Consider the following 20,298-nt stretch of genomic DNA (forward strand, 5'->3'; position numbering starts at 1 on the left):
ATGCCGGATTGATTGATTCAGCTGATTTCTTCGTAATGGCCCTCACCCATTCTCCGACCTTATTTCTCTTCGCTTCCATCTCTTCGTCCTTGCTTTGAATTCAGACACTCGAAGTTCTTCGACTTCGTCCCACTCTTGTTTCTATTTCTCTGGATTTCTTAGGTCTTAAATCAATTCAAAGGCAACAAAATCTAACCCAAACCCCACACAGATTCCCCCCCAATGGATTTCACAAAGCAGCACACCGACATCTTCGACGAGGACGAGGATGAAGACAGTGAACCTAACAACCAAGATGAGACCCAATCCTCCTCCTCCTCATCTTCTTCCTCGTCGTCTGCTGCTTCGTCTTCCGGTAGTGAGAAAGGTGGGTCTAGCAGGGGCAATAGCCGAAGTCGGTGGTGGCGCCGGTGTGGAAGAGGATGACCTCGGCGTCTGTTGCTTCGTCTTCCGGTAGCAAGAAAGGCGAGTCCAGTAGAGGCAATAGCCGAAGCCGGTGGTGGCGCCTGTGAGGAAGAGGAGGAGAGCGGTGAAGAGGCCACCACTAATAATGAATATCACGATAGGGGCGATTTTGGGGACGACGATAAGGATCTGTTTGGCTCTGATAATGAAGAATACACTAGAAGCCCTGCTACTAGTCCTTTCCTTATTCCCAGTAAAGTAATTTATTTTTATTTTTTTGGGTACTGGTGTAATGCAATTTGGGTTGCTTATTTGGTTTTGTTGATGGGTCTTGTAGCGTAGTGGAAAGTGGGTATTTGCATTTTTGGTGTGCCAATAGTAATTCACTTTGATGCACATTTTGCCTTTTTGCTGACTTTGGTTGCTTAATTATGAGGTTGTGGTGATAGCACTCTAGCTTACCTAATTGGGGTATCCTACCAACTTTCTAGCAGAACACGAGTACGAGGGTAGTAGAAGAATTTGATGAGCATGACTGCAGTGAGTGCAGTAGCAAGATTAGACGAGTACAGTAGCAGGATTGGGCGATGACGAGTGCAGTAGCAGAACACTATACAAGTGCGGTAGCAGAATTGGATGAGTATGAGTGCAGTAGCAAAATTGGACGAGTGCAGTAGCAGAACACGAGTATGAGGGCAGTAGTAGAACTGGATGAGCATGACTGCAGCGAGTGCAGTAGCGAGACTAGGCGATGGCGAGTGCAGTAGCGAGACATGAGTACAAGTGCAGTAGCAAGAAGCAGGATTTGAACACAAAAGAGTTTAGAATAAAGAAAATAATTAAGTTTTAGTTATCTATATGCATGAAGCTTATAATTGTAAATGTTTTATTGACACATGATAACAAAGTAATATAAAAGATTATTCTCAGAAAAAAAAAAGTAACATAAAAGGATTAGAAATTTAGAAGTCAAAAGAAGTAGTTAAGGGTAAAAAAATAAATTAACTCATGACATGTGACAAGTGGAAAGCAGATTGTCCTTTATTTGTAAGATTTAATCCTTATAAAGGAATTAGAAGCCAAAAGAAGTAGTTAAAGGTAAAAAAGTAAATTAACTCATGACATGTAGTAAGTGGAGAGCAAATTGTCCTTATTTGTAAGATTTAGTATTTATATGTTTAATTTAATTTTTAAGAGCTATATTTATTAAATCATTTTTTGTCAATGACTTAAATGTAATTTATGATATAGATTAAAATTATAAACGTGACTTCCTATTTAACTTTTAAGCCGCCCTTCTGTTACCATTTCTTGATGTACAGTTTCTTTTCCTTTTTCTTAAAGATGAGTGGTTCCTTCATGGTTTAGTGAATTAGGCTCGTTGCCTTATGAGCAAAAGCAATGGCCGATTGGCCGACACAAGTGGGTGACAACATTCTGCAAAAGTCAATGTCAAGGTCAAATTCTTTGTATTCTTCTTCGTCTCTTTCTCTGGTTTGTTTCTTATCATCCCAGACCATGGTATACAATTCCGGGGTGGTTGAGCTGAGCCTCCTGCCCTACGTACCTTCCAGTCTCAATCCTGAAACATGTGCGTTTGAAGTAAGACCACATGTTGGTATCTTTGAATTCGCAAAACCTTCCTTCTCTCTCGTGTCTTGAAATGAATTGGATATGGACGTGATCTTGATCAAAAGACCATTCATGAATGATTACATTACATGCGTGGACATAAGTTTAATATATGCTTCATTGGCTTCAATTCAATGGACTGACCACATGCATAGATATATAGTCTTAATTAATTTTTTGGTCGTGGTCTATGGTTGAGTCTTGTTGGAGTACTTGTACAGTTGTACTTGTCTAGGATTATATATTTGAAATGCTGGGCACTAAATGATCAAGCTAATGACCTCATTTATGTGACGCCACCGTCAAATCAAATTACAATCATAAAAGTCCAACTTTAACCACCTTTTAATATAAAGTTAGCAATCTTGAAGGACTTGATCTCAATGACTAGCCAGTTAATTTAATTGATCCCTAAGTGGAATCATGCTTTCCTTAATTAATTAGTCAAGTTTTGAGCACGTGGGTATATATATAGCCTACCTTATATAATTTGGTTCCCCTCCTTTAAAGAAGAGAAAAAAAAAAAAAAAAAAGTTCTCATTAAGCTTCGTTCGCTGAAATGAAAGTAAATTTTTTTTGTTGTCTTTTTCAAGAGATTGGAAGTTAAATTTCTCATGACCTTTCATTTCGGGTGCCAAGCACTCATAAGGAGTTATCAGGATAGTTGTTAAGGTTGTAAATAATATAACAAAATAATGGAAAGTGAATAATAATGCATTGTTTGGTTTGCGGAATGGAAAAGTTGGGAAGGAAAATTTGGCACACATAAGAAAATAAACAATTTTCCTGCATGTAGGGAAAATGGATCCTCCCACACTCCATGGGATTCATTTTCTTGCATACTCTAAATATTATTTTAATGGTTGTTATTACCAAATTATATATCCAAGAAACTTTTGAATCTTGAATTATTTATGTTATGATAATAAGGTTATTATTGGAAAATTGGTGTTACCTACTTTACTGTTCATGCACAAACTAAACATCAGAAAGGAAAATAAAATACAATTCAGATTACTTTCCTTGTGTTTCCAAACATTGGTAGGGAAACTAGGTCGGAAATTTACTAAACCATGTGCATGGGAACGAACAAGAATCAATTTCATTTCCAGCAACCAAACGAGGCCTAAATGTAAGAAAATGAGGGGGAAAATGAATCTCTTTGGGTTATCGATTATGGAATGAACCACTTTCTTCCATATTTTTTCTTCTTTCACAAAAGTGTTTTTTTTTTCCTTCCTTTTACATTCCAAACAAAAGTATTTTCTCTTGGGGTTATTGATTATGGAATGAATCTCTTGAGTTTCCTTTCCCAAGTCTCCAATTCCGTGAACCAAATCAAGCACAAACCTATCAATTTTTCCGCCTTCACATGGAGAACATCGATATTACTATTACTATTCAACGTAATACCACTACATTGCAATGTAGCCAGTGACAAAAGGGATAGGCGACAAAATGGGCAAGGGCGGACTATAGTTGAGGGCTGCAAGGGCTACAGCCCAAGCAACTTTTTTCAAAATTTTCCACAAACAAGATAATTAGCCAAGTTTAGACCAAAAGAAAGAGATAGAAAAGGATAGGTAGCCCATGTAAACCCCACACTTACCTCTTTTGTCTAAATTCCTTTTTCTTTTTTTTTGAACTAAAGAAATTTCATTGATAATAGTGCATGCTAAGAAAGTCATTACATACCCACCCGTTGACACATAACAATAGCTAGAACAAGACTTCGTGGAGGAGCCACAGTGGTACATAGGATACACCAACTATATTTGAACTTATCACTCACTTATTTAAAGCAAGCCTATAACTATGAAACAACTCAAAGCATAGTATATAGACATAGAAAATAAAAAACTACATTTTCCCTTGCCTTCAAGGGAGGGCTAAGAGCTTTTCCTAAAAACAGCATATTCATGACTTCTTCAGTAGTCCGAATTCCTAGTGAGCCAGAGCACATTAGCTTGATCCAAACTTGGGCCCAAGTCCAAAAAAATGTGTTAAGTACCCAATCCATTTCGAGCACCCAACCTAATTTAGGCACCCAACCTGATTTGGCCACTCCTATCGGGGAGACTCTATTCTTTGATATGATCAACGTCACCGTTGCACCAGTCTGGTGGTACACACAACCATTTGTCGCCAAAGCTACAGATCAAGGGCGTGCCTCTTCTTGCTTCACCGCCAGTAACGTCCAAGCGAAGCCCCTCACCTACAAAGCCTCCATCAAGCCCAAACCTCCGTTCGTCAGCGATGATTTCAGACCGGCTCGATTTGGGTAAGAACACTTACGTCTGATAGGAGCATTTTAATGCGACGTTTTACTTGCTTTTCCCTACATTTCTTGCGTTATTTCCTTATTAAAACCCTGTTTAGGAAAGTTTTCATTCTTTGATTGGGAAAGTTCCTATTTGTAGAAAGTTTCTATTTTTATAGTTTCTATTTATCATTTTTAGTAAGTTGCCATTTTTCATTTTAGGAAAGTTTCTATTTTTCTTATTAGTTTCTATTTTTAGGACCTCCAAGCAAGTGGAAAATCTTGAGGAGGAAAATCAAAGTTGCAAGCAAGTGGAAAATCTTGAGGAGGAAAATCAATTCAAGTTGAACAAGTGATAAACAAGTGGGAAGATATTTTTTACAAATTTGTCTAACATATCTAGCCCTTCATTTATGTTCATCTCCACCCTCCATTCATCATTTTTTGGGCTATAAATACACTTCTCCTCTCACTCTCAAAATACCAATTCCTTCATCCATCTCATCTTCTTTGTCTCTCCATTTCCTTTCCATTTTCCTTCTCCATTCTCTAGTTGCAAAGTTCTGCATTTTCAAGCAAGGAGAGGAAGAAGAAGAAGGAGCCGTGAAGATCATATCCTCCATCATCCACCTTGAAGGCTTGCTTCCAAGATTCAAGATCCAACCATCTAGCTCTCCATCTCCATCTCCACTCACGGTGTAATTCGTTCCTTTTCCTTGTAACCTTTTTGGTTTCCTTGTTTGATTTCGTATGAACTTGTTTCTAGTTAACAATAATGTTTAGGGCAAAGTTTAAGCCCAATTTCTATGTTTAAATAAAGTTTTCGAATTCTATAATTGTGATTCTAAGTTGCTTATGTGATGACCTGGATTTTCATTATGTAATTTTGGTAATTAATAATGGACTAGTTGTACGAATAATTGTTATTATGCTTTATTCGTAGGTTTTTTTGTGGAGTGGAATGATTTTCGTACGTATAAATATTTGAATTTCACAGTTTTGGGGTCGTGTGAAGTTTGACTTTTTATATGTTGGGATTCTCGGAAAACTTCCTTCACGAAAGTTGTAGAGCGCGTCGATACGAGTTCGTGGACATGCGGAACGCGTAAATCGGAGTTCGTATGAGGAAGTTATGGCTATGGAAAGAAGTTTCCATTTTGGTATTTAAAGGAAAAATCAGAAAAATATTTCATTTTCCTCATTTCCTTTTCCGGAAGCCACTCCCTCTCTCTCTCTTCTCTCTCGTCCGCTCCCTCAGTATCGAAGTTTTCCGCCTGACCCGACCCGAACCCGGTCAATCCGACCCGACTTTTCCGGCCGACTGCGGCGGTCTCCGGCCGTGAAACTTGGCCAGACAGGATCGCCTCCGCCGTCTGGTCGTCCCTCTGGTGCTCTCTATCGACGATTCTTCTCCACGGCGGCGCTGCAAGGTGGTGCAGCCTTGTGTTTTCGGACCCGGCCGGAAAACACAACTCCGGCGACCTCGTGGCTTCAGGCTTCTTGGGTTGAGTTCAGAACAAGCTCCCTGGTCGATCCTTGGTGTTTGTTTCAACCAGTTTACGTGAAAATTCGATCAACACCGATTGGATTACTATTCACGGCTTGTGAGGTACTTGACGAAGTATTCAGACGAGTGGTTGATGATAGTTTTGGTTCGGTTTTGTATTGAAGACGCAGCAGGAGTTCAAGGTGAGTAAATCTCACAAGGACCTTTATGAACATAAGTACCATTATTGTTTTGGCGTTAATCATTTAACTGCAAACTATAGTTGGTATTAGTAGGCATTCCTGAGCGAATGACTACATATATATATTTAGATGAAATATATATATATCCTTGTGAATGATTGTGATGAATAATAATATGCATGATGGTGTTCATATTATTGTTAAATGCGACTTTTCAGGAAACGATATTATAGAAAAGATGTTTCTATTGTTTGAAAAGTATTGAGCATTAATGTTATATTTTGAGTCAAGCGTGACTCATTTTAGATGTATTGGTCTTTGTACCAAGGGTCACAGATGGTGAGCAAGGATTAGGAAAGCCGAAGCTAGGTGCTTGTAATGTTTTTAGGTCAGATGCGACTTACTTAACGTTGACCTTAAGACCAGATAGGGTCTAAGAAGATCTTACGTCACAGATGGTGATAGATCACAGATAGTAACAGGTTGCAGATGGTAACCTTGATGTTTGACTTCATGACTAGACGGAGTCTGAAGATCATGAGTCACAGATGGTGATCAATGGTTGAGCTGAGACCAGATGGGGTCTAATAATTATAGGTCACAGATGGTGACAGGTTGCAGATGGCGACCTTGATGTTGATTTCCTGACTAGACGGAGTCTGAAATCATATGTCTCAGATGGTGACAGATCACAGATGGTGATAGATCACAGATGGTGATCAAGGCAGGAAATAGGTAATCACGTTCTGGTTAGGACGAGTGATTACAATTTCAATAGGGTTCTAGTTTATCTGCCATGATAGCTTATGGGAGTAACAGTCGAGGTTGCTTGAGACTCATAGGTTCGCGGCTTAAAGGAGAGTTCAGATGGCATTCTTCTTTAATTGTCTAGATGAGACTTGAATTGCTACTTGATGGTTAAGTTAGCAAATAAAGCAGGGTCATAGTGGTGACTCATGTTGTCCTTTATATGGAAAGGATATGAAACGTTAGAAGGATTCATGGCTGCATGTTTCCTTAAGTAGATTGATGTGAGTTGTTGATTGATGTTCATGAGTTACTCATACGAGCTTGAAGAAGCTTACCGGGTTTGTTGTTTGGCAACCCCGGTGCACCATTGTAAATGGTGTAGGGGCTAATCCTGCAGGTCAGGAAAATCGTGGCTGAAGCTGAAGGAGCTTGTTGGCAGCAGAACGGGTAGGAATCAATTTTTGTTGGCCTTGCCAATATATGACTTCCGCTATGCAGTAAGCTCTGAGGAGCATTTACGTTTTATTGTGATGACAATTAAATTCGTAAATTTGTATAATATATAACTCTGTGGAACGAGTGTATGTTATCTTGGATGATTCAGTGTATCAGTAAGTACTTGTTTTAAGGGAAAGATGTTCCAGGTATTTGTATTGATGACTGAATATTTCACGCATGTATAATTATGGGATTATATATATATCGATTTTTATTGTTGTAAAAATCAGGGGCGTGACAGCTTATGTGAGTTTGTTCGATTGAATTTGCTTGATAGAAAACTTTTATATGTTTATCTTATTTGGGTCGACACTTATAAGATTTGCATGTAATTGGTGCTAGGTTTAAGAACATGAAATCGACTTTTCGTTTTGTTTAAACTTGAATCAAAGTAGTAAAGGTTCTGGACAAGAATCGAATTTAATTGAAGAGGATTGCAATTAGGTGGACTTTTCCATAACTAAGTTGTACACTTGAGTTGATAGCCTTTCTCTATGTCTAATGCGTTGAACATGTCATGATTGACTAGCTTTCTAGGGCTTGATTGCATGTTTGATAGGATTAATCTAGGTGCTTTCGCTTAGGTTAATTAGCATTGAAAAGTAAAATATGGGAAATCATTTGCTTTCGAATGTTTCACATGATCAACTCATTTCTCATGACTTGGAAGAACAATTATAGGGTTTGAATCGAATTTGATTACATGGAATTGATTTTGATCTTTGTTCCTTGCGTTCCACCCTTGTATATATGTTTTTACATTTTCTTTATTTTATTTATTTTAATTTTAATTTTAAGAATCCTAATCCCCCCCTTATTTGTGTTTACTTGTATATATTTATATTCTTTATTTTATTTTTGTAAATAATACTTTTCTTTATTTGTTTCAGAATGACAGGTGTACCCTCAATCCCCGGAATAGAACGATCCCTATTTGCTTATACTACTAACGATATTTCAGGGTTAAATTGCGCGCTTGCTTTGAGCGCGTCAACGTCGCCTTGAAGTCTCAGTCTAGAACTGCATATATTGATTCACATTCCCCAACAATACACTCATCGGGGCTCCAACATCATATTGGGACTGAGAGAAGAAGGTCATTGTAGGTAAAAAGCCTAGCCTTGGCCTCTTGGAGGAGATGGCAGCAGTCACGCTCAATGAGTCCGATGAAGTGGAGATCGGAATAGATCTCCATCGGTGATGGAGGAGAGGCCAAGAGTGGTGGGAGCGCAACTCTAGTAGAGCCATTAGCAATAAAATATATTCCTTATGAAATAGCAAGGATCCTTTGCCTAAATTCCTTTATGCCTTTTTTTTTGTTTTTTTTTTTTTTTTGAAAGAAAGAATTTATTGAAGAGAGCTTAGCTCAGATGGTTACAGTCATAATGGAGTACATCAGTAATACAAATAGGAGCCTGCTGGAACCAAGACTCATTTTGACCTAATTCAAAACCAATATTGCAAGTCTGTGTGCAACTCGGTTGCACTCTCTGGGGGAAAAACTGATTTGTGCTTCCTGGAACTTCATCTGCAGGTCATGGATGTCAGCAATGATGCCTGCATACTCTGAAAACTCATATTGAGGATGTCTGATTGCTTGGACTACAGTAAGGCAATCAGTTTCAATTGTTTCCTTTATGCCTTATTTATCATGAGTTAACTACTTTTAATTTTTTTTTTGGATAGATTTATTGAAAGAATTTGTTTTTTTTCTCACTATAAAGAAAATTCTTTTTTGAGTTTCTGGGCTATGTTGAATATTGTCTATTTCATTTTGTTTGTTCTTCATTTGTACTTCGTCTTTTATAAATAGATTTCATACTAAAATAAAATAGAAGGAAAAAAGCTAGCATTATTATTTTTTCTTTTTTTCTTCGAAAGAATTTTAGGATAGATAAATTTAGGCGTTTTTCGAATCTCGTTTTATGGTCCTATAATTTAAGATTTTGTATATATATAAACAAAGCCTATAAACCAGACTACCGAGATTTTACCAATTTCTCTTAAGAGATTTTTTTTTTTAATTGAGTTAAGTCTAGCCCAGCTTATTTAAAATTTTTGGCTCCGTCCCTGAAAATGGGAAAACAAAGGTGTCTTAGAGCATATTTAGCAATACTAGTCATTTTTGGTCAAATTTTAGCCAAATAAGCTAAAAAGTCATTTTAGCTAGCTACTTTAGAAATACATCTGCATTAATGCTCTCTATTTTAGCTAATTTTGAATTTAAATTATTTTTTAAATTAAACTTATATAGTTTAAATATATTTATAAATTACATAAAATAACTCAAAATAAATGTTTTGAATTATAGAGAGCCACATCTCGCTCTCTCTCTATATATAAGAGCGAGAAAACTGAAAGTTATAATGGAAAACTACTTTAGAAATGAGTTTTTCTATTGGAACCTCTAAATTTACTCACTTGACCTCTATGCTTTTTACACCTCTTATCAAATACTAAATTTACTCACTAAACCTCACTAAAGTTCCTCAAATAACCTCACTCATGTAATTTGCAAACAAATTATTATCTTTAAAATAAAAAATTTAGTCTTTTCAATGATTTAATCACTTTATAAATCTTAACTAAATATACATTTCTTAATCAAACTTTAGTTTCAAAAATTAATATCTAATCAATAAGAAAATGCCATGAACTATTATGTTTTTTTTTTATAATTTTTTTTCTCTATTTTAGCTGTGCAAAAAAAAAAAATCATTTGTTTTTATTCTAAAAAAAAAAAATCATTCGTTTTTTAATGTTTTTTGTTTTTGTATTTTTTGTACCACATGATTAATTATTTAAATATTTTTAGTTTTTTTGTTGTTGTTGCAAATATAATGGATTGACTTAGATTTAGGTCATAAATCATATGAGGGTTTATTTTGTTTTCCCTCATCAATATGCATCAACATATATATCATACATTTTTATGTCACATGATCTTAATCATATTTTTAATTCTTATTAAATATATATGAATGCTTTAATGAGTATGTAGTGAAATTGGAAAATGAAAATAGATAAGGAAAATAATAAGGAATACAATCTAATATTATTGAATTGGAAAGTTTACAAAAAATAAATATAATATTTTTTTGGTATAATTATTGTCCTTAATAGTCATTTTATAATAGGTTATATATGTCATTTAATAATTCATAATAGAGTGAGGTCAAATGAGCAAATTTGGAGATCCCAATAGAAACTCTCTTTAGAAATATGTCTGCATCAATGCTCTCTATTTTAGCTAGTTTTGAATTTATATTATTTTTTAAACGAAGATTAAATAGTTTAAATGTATTAATAAATTACGTAAAATAACTTCAAATGAATGTTTTAAATTATAGAGGGTCTCATCTCGCTCTCTCTATATATAGCTAAAAGTTATAATGGATAGTCACTTTTAGAGCATCTTTAGCAGACTCTCTATTTTGGCTCCTTAGCTATTTTAGAGAGCATGTTTAACTTTTTATCTATTTTAGCAGCTGCACCAGACTCCTAAGTGGCTCTCTATTATAACTTTTAGCTATCTCGCTCCTAAATATAGAGAGTGGGATGAGACTCTCTATAATTTAAAACATTCATTTTAAGTTATTTTATGTAATTTATAAATACATTTAAACAATTTAATCTTCATTTAAAAAATAATATAAATTCAAAACTATCTAAAATAGAGAGCATTGATGCAGACGTAATTCTAAAGTTGCTAGCTAAAATAACTTTTTAGCTACTTTAGCTAAAATTTGACTAAAAAATGGCTAGCATTGCTAAAGATACTCTTAGAGCATCGTTAGCAATGCTAGCCATTTTTAAGTTAAATTTGAGCCAAAGTAGCTAAAAAGTCATTTTGGCTAGCCAATTTAGAAATATGTCTATATATATCAGTTCTCTCTATTTTAGCTAATTTTTAGTTTATATTATTTTTTAAATGAAGATTAAATAGTTTAAATGTATTTATAAATTACATAAAATAACTCAAAATGAATGCTTTAAATAATAGAGAGTCTCATCTCGCTTTCTATATTTAGGAGCGAAATAGCTAAAAGTTATAATAGAGAGCCATTTCGGAGTCTGGTGCAACTGCTAAAATAGATAAAAAGCTAAACATGCTCTCTAAAATAGCTAAGGAGCAAAAATAGAGAGTCTACTAAACATGCTCTTAGGAGCCTGATGCAGCTACTAAAATATCTAAAAAGCTAAACATGCTCTCTAAAATAGCTAAAGAGCTAAAATAGAGAGTCTGCTAAAGATGCTCTAAAGGAGTCTGGTGCAACTACTAAAATATATAAAAAACTAAATATGCTCTCTAAAATAGATAAGGAGCCAAAATAGAGAGTCTGCTAAAAATGCTCTTAGGGCCGCACTCTTTAATAAATGGCGAGTTAAAATATTATAACCGTATGTATATATCAAATAAATATATTTAAGGATTATCTATCAAATCCGCTTTTCTCTTCGTACCACCCTTGCAACAAAAACCATTTTGTTTGCTTTAAGATACACTAGTCTTATTCATACATGCTTTACATGTGTGATAGTTTTTTTTTAAGAAAATAAAAAAATAAATGAAATAAAATAGTTGTTGCAGAGAGAAAATAGTGGAGAGAAACATGGGGTTGTGGGATAATTTCTTTTTAATTTTCTTAATAAAAATCTATTTTATAATTGTCATATTTACCCTTATGATTTAATTTATTTTCAAAGTTTTTTAATATTTCAGGGTTAAATCTGTCAAAATTTTCAGTTTTGACTAACAAAGTCTCTTCTTTTAATAATAGTATAGACATATATATGTATCGCTATGTACTAACTTGATTTGAAAATAATCTTAAGAAACAATATAAAATATCAGTCCCAAATGGTCAAGATTTGGACTAAACTTGAAGGACTTTACCGATTAATAGGATCAGATAATAGAATATGGTAAGTATTTCAATGAAAACCTAGATGGGAATGACCAGATTTAGTATTTGTTAGAAACCCATTAAAATATCACAAGTGTATTGTACGTCAAGAATAAAAAGAGCTTTAAGGAGCTGGCTGGGAAGGGCCAAACTCAACTGGATCACTAAAAACCCATTTGAACACGGGTCACATCTTTCAACATCTGAAGCCAATGCATGTATGCAACTAGCCAACTACCTAGCACCTACTTGGATCAAGTTGTTTCAAGTTCAGTGTATCTTCTGGGTTTGTCAAGAAATACTACTGATCGACGAGAATCTTTGCAAATGGATCCATCACGTACGCCACAAGACCAAGTTCAAATCGAATAGTACAGAGAGACTGAATATGCGGTACCACAGACATAAAAGTTAAGAATTGCCAGATACCGAATTTGAGAAGCTTGAAAAAAATTTAGACTAGTGAATCGACCAGGATCGATGACCAGATTAGACTTAACAATGGCAGCTAATGGTCAACATATCCATCGAACCTGTAAAATTAAGTCTACCCTTTTCCCATTCATGAACAGGGTTTTTCATTCCAGCGTTGAACTTAACAGGCAATTAACCACATTTCTGAATACTAATCTCGGGTCGAGAAGAATTTGAGGACCGGCCAAATCATATGGTCTTCCGTCTCTGCATGTGTGTGAGACTTGAGAGTTTGGAATTCTTGTTGATTCAACAGGATCTGCATGTGAAAGCTAGGTTGTTTCGTTTAATGGAATAGCTGGACTGTAGCACTTGATTTTTCCAAATTTTTCTGAAAAGGACTAATCCCTTGTTTTCCTAAAAAAAAATACATCAGCTTCGATCGACTTCACAAAGACTAGAGACTAGAGACTAACTTGTCAACATGGGAAAACTGCAAAATGATTGATATCCATGTGTGTTTGTCTAACACGTCTATCCAAAATGAAAATAATACCCTTCAACATTTTCCCCTCTGGATTTTTTTCTTCAATTTCTTGTTACTTTTAATGTCTATAAATATTATCACATTTCACGTGCATGCCTCTCGATAATTACTTATTCCTTAATGGCTTTTAAAAACAACGAATTACAATCAACTTCAAATGTCCGAAGCCAAAATTTTTAAAAATTAAACTTTCTACACAGGTAATCCTTTTTTCAATTAACACATGACCGGTTAGTAGGTGCATGCAGCAAAGAAAAAAAAAAAGCAAAGTCATTAATTTTTGTTTAAGTTGGATGAACTACTTATAACTTTTTTGTTTTGTTTAGAAAATAAGTTTATTGAATCAGCTAACAGTTACAATAGTTTCGAATGACATCCCTTATAATTTCAGGAGTTGTATGAACTTTAGAACTAAGCAAGATCTTGCGGTGAACTACTTATCACATTGCTATAATGAGAACTCTACTAGAAAAACTAGCCATTCCACACATATTTGGTTCACACAAATATTCACATGAAAAATATTCCGTATGTAAAATACTGCAAATACACATATATTTGCATGCAAAAATATATTCACACAGTCTTCCGTGTTAAATGAAAATTAAAAGTGGGACCGCGAAAATTCACACAGATTTCCGTGTGAAATTCACACGAATATTAGTATGAATTATGATAATACATAGACGTCCGCGTAAAAAAATATTTCTACTTTAAAAATTAGTGTATTTGTGTCAGACATGTCTGTGATTCCGTGTGAATTTTATTTTAAAATAAAAAAACAGCTTGGCTATTTAAAATTTAATAAATGTATTTATATACAACACATTAATTCTGAAAACATTTTATTTCACACAGATAGCCTAAAGGGAAAAAAATTACAAACAATACATGACCTTTGGCCCATTAGTAACTTTAGTACCTGACAAAAAAAAAATATCACTTTGGTACCCGAAATTCGGACTCTGACCCAACTTTAATACCTAAAACACTGTTGGCCATTACGGCGTTAGTCAACTGTCAAACTTTGAGGGGTATTCTCGTCCCTTGTTGCAAACTGCCAAAAAAAAAAAGTTTAAGCAGGCCGGGTTGGACTTCCTCTTAACCCCAAACCATTCGGATTGTGTTGTGATAAAACATCAGCAACGGGTCGGGTTCTGGGGATTTAGTTTTTTTTCTTCTTCTTCAGTTCTCCCAAAATCTTCGAAAACCCGGTGAGCTAAACATGGACTGAGAGTGGGGCTCCAAACCCTGCAGCAGCCCTTCTCCCAGAACGAAGCCATCGACCACCGCGAGAGACTCCGACGACTTGCCCTCGAGACCATCGATCTCGCCAAAGATCCATACTTCATCCTTCTCTTCTCTCTTTGTAATAACCCGAAAATTCGTTATTAATTCCTAAATGCTTTGGGGGTTATTAAAGTGTTCGATAACACGATTTCGTGGTTCGAAGGTGGAGCGGAAAGTATTTCAAACAATTATTCGCTCGGAATGCTTCGTCTCAAGAGTTGACTTTTTATACGTTTGGATTATGTGAAAACTTCCTTCACGAAAGTTGTAGAGTACATCGATACGAGTTTGTGGACATGCGGAACGCAAAAATCGGAGTTCGTATGAAGGAGTTACGGCATTCGGAAAAAGTTTCCATTTTGGTTATATAGGAAAAATCCCGGAAAAAAAATCAGAAAATCCCAAGTTTTCAAAAACGGAAACTCTTTCTCTCTCCTCTCTCCCTACCCCAGTTCCGCCAGCGACCTTTTCCATCTTCATTCTCCCCCGTCCGGCCACCATAGGCTGATTCTTGTCCTTATCTCTTCTCCTCACTCCCATCTACAACCCTGTGAAGTTTCACGATATGGGTCGGCCTATGCACGACACAACAAGACTGAGAAGTTTGGCGGTGACGCTGCAAATAGCCTTGGTAGGAGTTCACATTTTTGGCCACCATAGGCGGTGATTCTTGGGAGCTTTTGGAGCTCAAAGGATGTAGAAGGGTTCTCCCAAGGTAGCTTGCAACGATTCGACTCATGGTGATCGAATTTTAAAGATTTGGAATCTAGGGTTCTTCGGGTTTCAAAATTGCGAGGTAAATTCCTGCCAAATGGCTTTGATTCTGACTTTGTGCTTGTTATAAATGTTGTTGGGCTTGTTGAGAAGAAGATCTTTTGTTTAGAAAGTTTTGTCAAGTTTTGACTTTGAGCTGGCTGCGGCGCCGCCACTGTAGTGGTGGTTTCTGACCACTTCCGGCCACCCCAGGAATAGTTTTTGTTCCTCTTTTTATTCTACACATAGATACGATCATTTCAATACATAGTTTGTAATTTTTGGAAATTGTATGAGCAAGTTATGAATTTTCAAAGTTTAAGGGTTTTCGGTTCCATCGGTTTTCTATCCGAGATGATTCGGCCATCCGATCGACTTGTAATTTTGACAGATTGAATGTATAAGTATTCCGGAGACCTCAAGTGGTCTCGGATGAAATTTCACCTCGATTGGCATTACTTTCGAGATTTTAGTGCAAATGGGGATTCGACACTTAAATTATTTTCGATTCGAGTACTAAGTCTAGTCAATACCTTATCCTTACCGTAAAAGAAGACGCAGCGGGTTTTTGAGGTGAGTAAATCTCACGTAGTTCATTTACGAACTAAGTTATTTAAGAGTCGGAATTGATTGATAATTGTAAAACGTTTTGGAAAATAAAAATTTGTTTGAAATAATATGAACTCGATCAACTACGGTTCATAGGGCTACGGCTCACATGTAAAAAATGAATTTCTTGGTTTTAATATGTATGAACTATAGTTGATATTAGTAGTTAGTCCTGCGTGAATGACTATATATATATATATATATATATATATATATATATATATTTATGTGGAATAAATATATATGGATGGTGTGACATTGGGTGAAGCAATAATTGTGATATTATTTGGATTATTATATTTCGAGCGTTTACTCTTCGTGGCAATACATAATTTCATGGAATGGTTGACTATATGTGTTGAAAGAGTACTCGAGTTTTGGTGTAACATTTTGAGTCACGTGGGACTTTTTAAATATTTTCGGATCTAGTGTCACAGTGGTGATTGAGGCAAGTATATCGGGAACCACGCCTTTGGCCGGGTTAGTGGTTACGATCAGTCAGAGCTCTAATATGTCTGTCATTGTACTACATGGGGGTGACGCGTGGGTTACTTAAGGCCCATGAGTACACGTGTTTTTGAAAGAGAGTTTCAGGTGGTTGCTTTCTTTGTTGTCCAAGAGGGACATGAGTTTCATATTATGTTGTGATGAGTTGGATTAATATGATTTTATCATTTAGTGATTTATTGGGAGTTGATGGGTGATCATCTACTTTAATCAAAGTTGATGGGTGATCATCGACTATTGAATTTAGTTTGGAGTTGATGGGTGATCATTGACTTTAGTGTGAGTTGTTTGACTTCTTCATTGATTTTCCTTTTCATTCTAATGGTTGATTTTAAATGTAATCTCCAGAACTAAACTATATGCAGGGATTATCGGTTTTCATTAGAATGATTTGATTTGTCACGGTTGTGACATGTGTATTCCCTAAAAAGAAAACGATTTTGTTGTTGGAAATAATCACTTGTTGATTTATTGTTCTCGAGTCGAAAAGATGTTATTTTTGTGGTTATCTAGGTTTACTCATACGAGCTTCAAAAGCTTACCAGATTTGTTGTTTCAACCCGGTGCATTATTCTATGGTGTAGGGTTTATTGTGCAGGTTAGAATATCGAGTGATCGTCATCGGAGCTGAGGTTTGGTTGCGGTTGTAGTTTGGACGTAGAGGTTTTCGTTATTTTTATTCTTCCACTGTGTATTGAGTGCATTTACTTATTGAATTGTCATTCAGTTTAATTTGTAAACTCTTATACATTAATATGTGACTCTAAAGAACGAGTCCGTATTGATGTTGGTGAGCTCGGTTGGTTTTATCGCTTAATTTAATTGAAGAATTTTGTAAGTTTTTTCTTTTAATTGTTGAGTTTTCGTGTTTCGGATTTGAATTATGTTTATTTGAAATTTGGGGCGTGACACAGTTTGGACCTAATTTTAGGAAACTCCCAGGTGTGTTGACTTGAGGGTTGATCAGAGAAGCATTGAGTTGTTCGACCGGAATAAAAGTAGTGTTCAGCCCTTCGGCCGAGATTAGAGGTTTTCGAAATGTTTGGTTGAATGCATCGATAGAGGTTTGGGATTTTGGATCACATGACCCAAAATATGAAGAAATGTGGATCTCGTAGACATAATGGTGGACGGCCCGTATTCACATGAGCAACTATACAAACAGGCCTCACGGCAGAGTAGAAGTAGTTTGGCCAAGCCCAAACAATATTTCGGCCGACGGGTCATTCAAGGAAGGAAGCCTCACAAGCAAGGAGTTCGGGTAAATTAATCATTTCAATCATGAAGATTGTAGATATCAGCCAAGTCAGGAATTTAAGAGAAGAATCAATCCTAAAAGGAAGGAGAATCCTACTTATTTCCATGTCTTGAAAGACAAGTTAGCTAGGGTTTTTTATTTGTATAAATAGCATCTTGTAACTCATTGTAAAGGGGTCCTGCACCACACAAACAAATCAATATACAACTTTTACTCAAACCTTTCTCTTACTCTTTCATAGGTACTTTGCCTTCTATTCAACTTTCATAACTTGTTTTCATTTTTAGTTTCTTACTTTTATTTCAGTCGTTATATTCAAGTACTTTACTTTCTTGTTCTTTATTTTATATGTACTTTAATTTTCGCACTGATGAGTAGTTCGTAACATAGAATTATCATCCATTAATCTCTTTCGGCCAGTCCGGATTGGATTGATGCGATTCGCCATTCACACACATATCATCTCACAACGTTTTGACAGCCGAATCCACTTCACCTTCGTCTTTACCGTGATTTGCGAGTACCTTCACCCAATAGATCTCTCGCTTGTCACCCGAACCTTTGAGTTTATCCAAGAAGTGAGTGTGATAGAAGATCCCGGTCAGGATTAACGCCTAACCGAAGTCCTTGCAACAGAGGCATCAGAACCTAAAGGCCGAGAGGGTTCCTACCTCGGCCTACAATCATTTGAAAGAAGTCAGATCACGCACCATTCAAATCAGAAACCTCGCTTGGCCATTCGGCAGCAAGTTGGCACGCTCGGGCAATTTCAGAAGGACGATTCAACCACAAGTCCCTCGGCTCTCATTTCGGCCGAGACGATTTTGAGGCAAACATCTTTTGGCACGCCCAGTGGGACTAAAACACTAAGGTGTCATTTTTGGATGCACCCCAATCCATACTCAAAATACCGGGGAAATACTTGTCTTAAGTGTAACGAAGTCGGCCATACCTCAGCCGAGTGTCCGAAGCGAAAGTATACAAGAACAACTTCAGCCATGAGTAGTGGACCAGGGACGTCAGGTAGTGTGACACCATCACGTACCTCAACCCCGGTCACGACTGCGGTCACAACTGGTCATGGAACTACGGCCGCAACCCAGGCTGTCCTAGGGGCTACCAACACCTCAACCATAGGAATGTCAAGTATGGCCATGATCGTACCAAGTATTCAGACCGAATCTACGTCTGTGACACCATTTGGAATGTCTTCCGGACAAATGGCTCTTTCACATCAAAACTCATCACAGTCTGGACAAAACCAATGGGGGATTTATCCAAATTTCAACCCTTCAGCCGAGGAGATAACTTGAATGATGGCCGACGAGTCCAGGAGGACTGTCCATGATTTAAGGCTTTTAGAGGATGGTTTGGGTCGAGATTTGGCAGCAAGCATAAACAATAACACTAGTACCCAGATGGCAAATCTCAATAACACCCTACTCCTCATCTACCAACAATTAATGGCTAACGGGAATAATGGAGCACACCAAAACGTGGGACACCAGCATAACATGCAGGCTCAAATCCAACCCAACCAAGTCAACATGGCTGCTACAAGCCAAATGAATATGCAACAGCAGCCAAGGAGGCCAAATGTGCAACAGCAGCCAAGAATGATGTATCCGCCTTATGGCATGCCACCCGAAATGGGATTCGGCCAAGGATTTATCCCTCAGCTGAACCAAGTAAACAACAATGTGACTCAAAATCATCAGCAGAACAATCATCAAGGAGGAGGTCAAGACCGACCGGTTCGACTAAATGAGTTCCAAAATTTAGTTGAAGATCTTATGGGAGTCTTACCAAGACGGGTGGAGAGACCAAGTTATGCTAAACCGTATCCTGCATATATTGATACCATCCCGTACCCAGTAGGATATCGCATTCCCTCATTCACATTGTTCTCTGGAGATGCATATCAATCCACTGTAGAACACATTGGCCGATTCACTGCCCAGTGCGGAGAGGCTAGCTCTGATAACAACAAGGTAAGGTTATTCGTCCACTCCCTCACGGGACCAGTTTTCACTTGGTTCATCAATCTCTCACCCAACTCAGTCAATAATTGGAGGGAAATGGAAAGTGTTTTCCATGACCAATATTATCGAGCGAAACAAGAGATGAGGTTGGTTGACTTAGCTAAGACGTCGCAGATGAGTCATGAGACTGCACAAGAATACTTAAGTCGCTTCAAATTAGCTAGAGCACGATGCCGAGTAAGACTGCCTGAATCAGAGTTCGTAGATATGGCGGTAGTTGGTTTGAGCTTCAAATTCAGAGAACATTTTGAAGGTGTTACCTTCAATGATCTATTCGAGCTCAAGAGAAGAATCGACCGGTATGATGCCATCTTAAGGGAGGAAGCTCAAAAGCGGGCAGCATCAAAGGGTAAGTATTACAAGAATCAGGCCATTAATGCGTCGACCGGTTTGGAGTGGATTTAAACGAAGACTCGGTTGAAGTGGATTCGGCCGAAATGGTGATTAATCAGCCTCGTGTGTGCAAAGCTTTAGAATAGGTTGACCCAAAGCAAACCAAACCACCACTGACCCAAAGCACAAACACGACAAAAACTAATGCCCGCACTTACGCTTTCAATATAGCTAAGGCCGATTTGATCTTTGATCAACTCTTAGCCGAGAAAATGATTCAACTTTCTTTCAGCCATATACTCTCCAAGGCCGAAGAAATCAAGGGGAAGACTTTTTGCAAGTATCATAATTCATGGAAGCATGCAACTAACAACTGTGTTATTTTTCGTGATATGATACAGGAT

General features: G+C 36.8%; 1 protein-coding gene across 1 annotated transcript; it reads left to right on the top strand.

The window, feature by feature from the left end:
* Positions 1 to 18,835: 18,835 nt before the first annotated feature.
* On the top strand, positions 18,836 to 19,966 carry LOC112184445. The gene has a single exon (XM_024322707.1). The coding sequence runs from the start codon at positions 18,836 to 18,838 to the stop codon at positions 19,964 to 19,966; it is 1,131 nt and encodes a 376-aa protein (XP_024178475.1).
* The last annotated feature ends 332 nt before the right edge of the window (positions 19,967 to 20,298 follow it).

Source organism: Rosa chinensis, chromosome 2, assembly GCF_002994745.2.
Source record: "Rosa chinensis cultivar Old Blush chromosome 2, RchiOBHm-V2, whole genome shotgun sequence".
Taxonomy (NCBI): Eukaryota; Viridiplantae; Streptophyta; class Magnoliopsida; order Rosales; family Rosaceae; genus Rosa; species Rosa chinensis.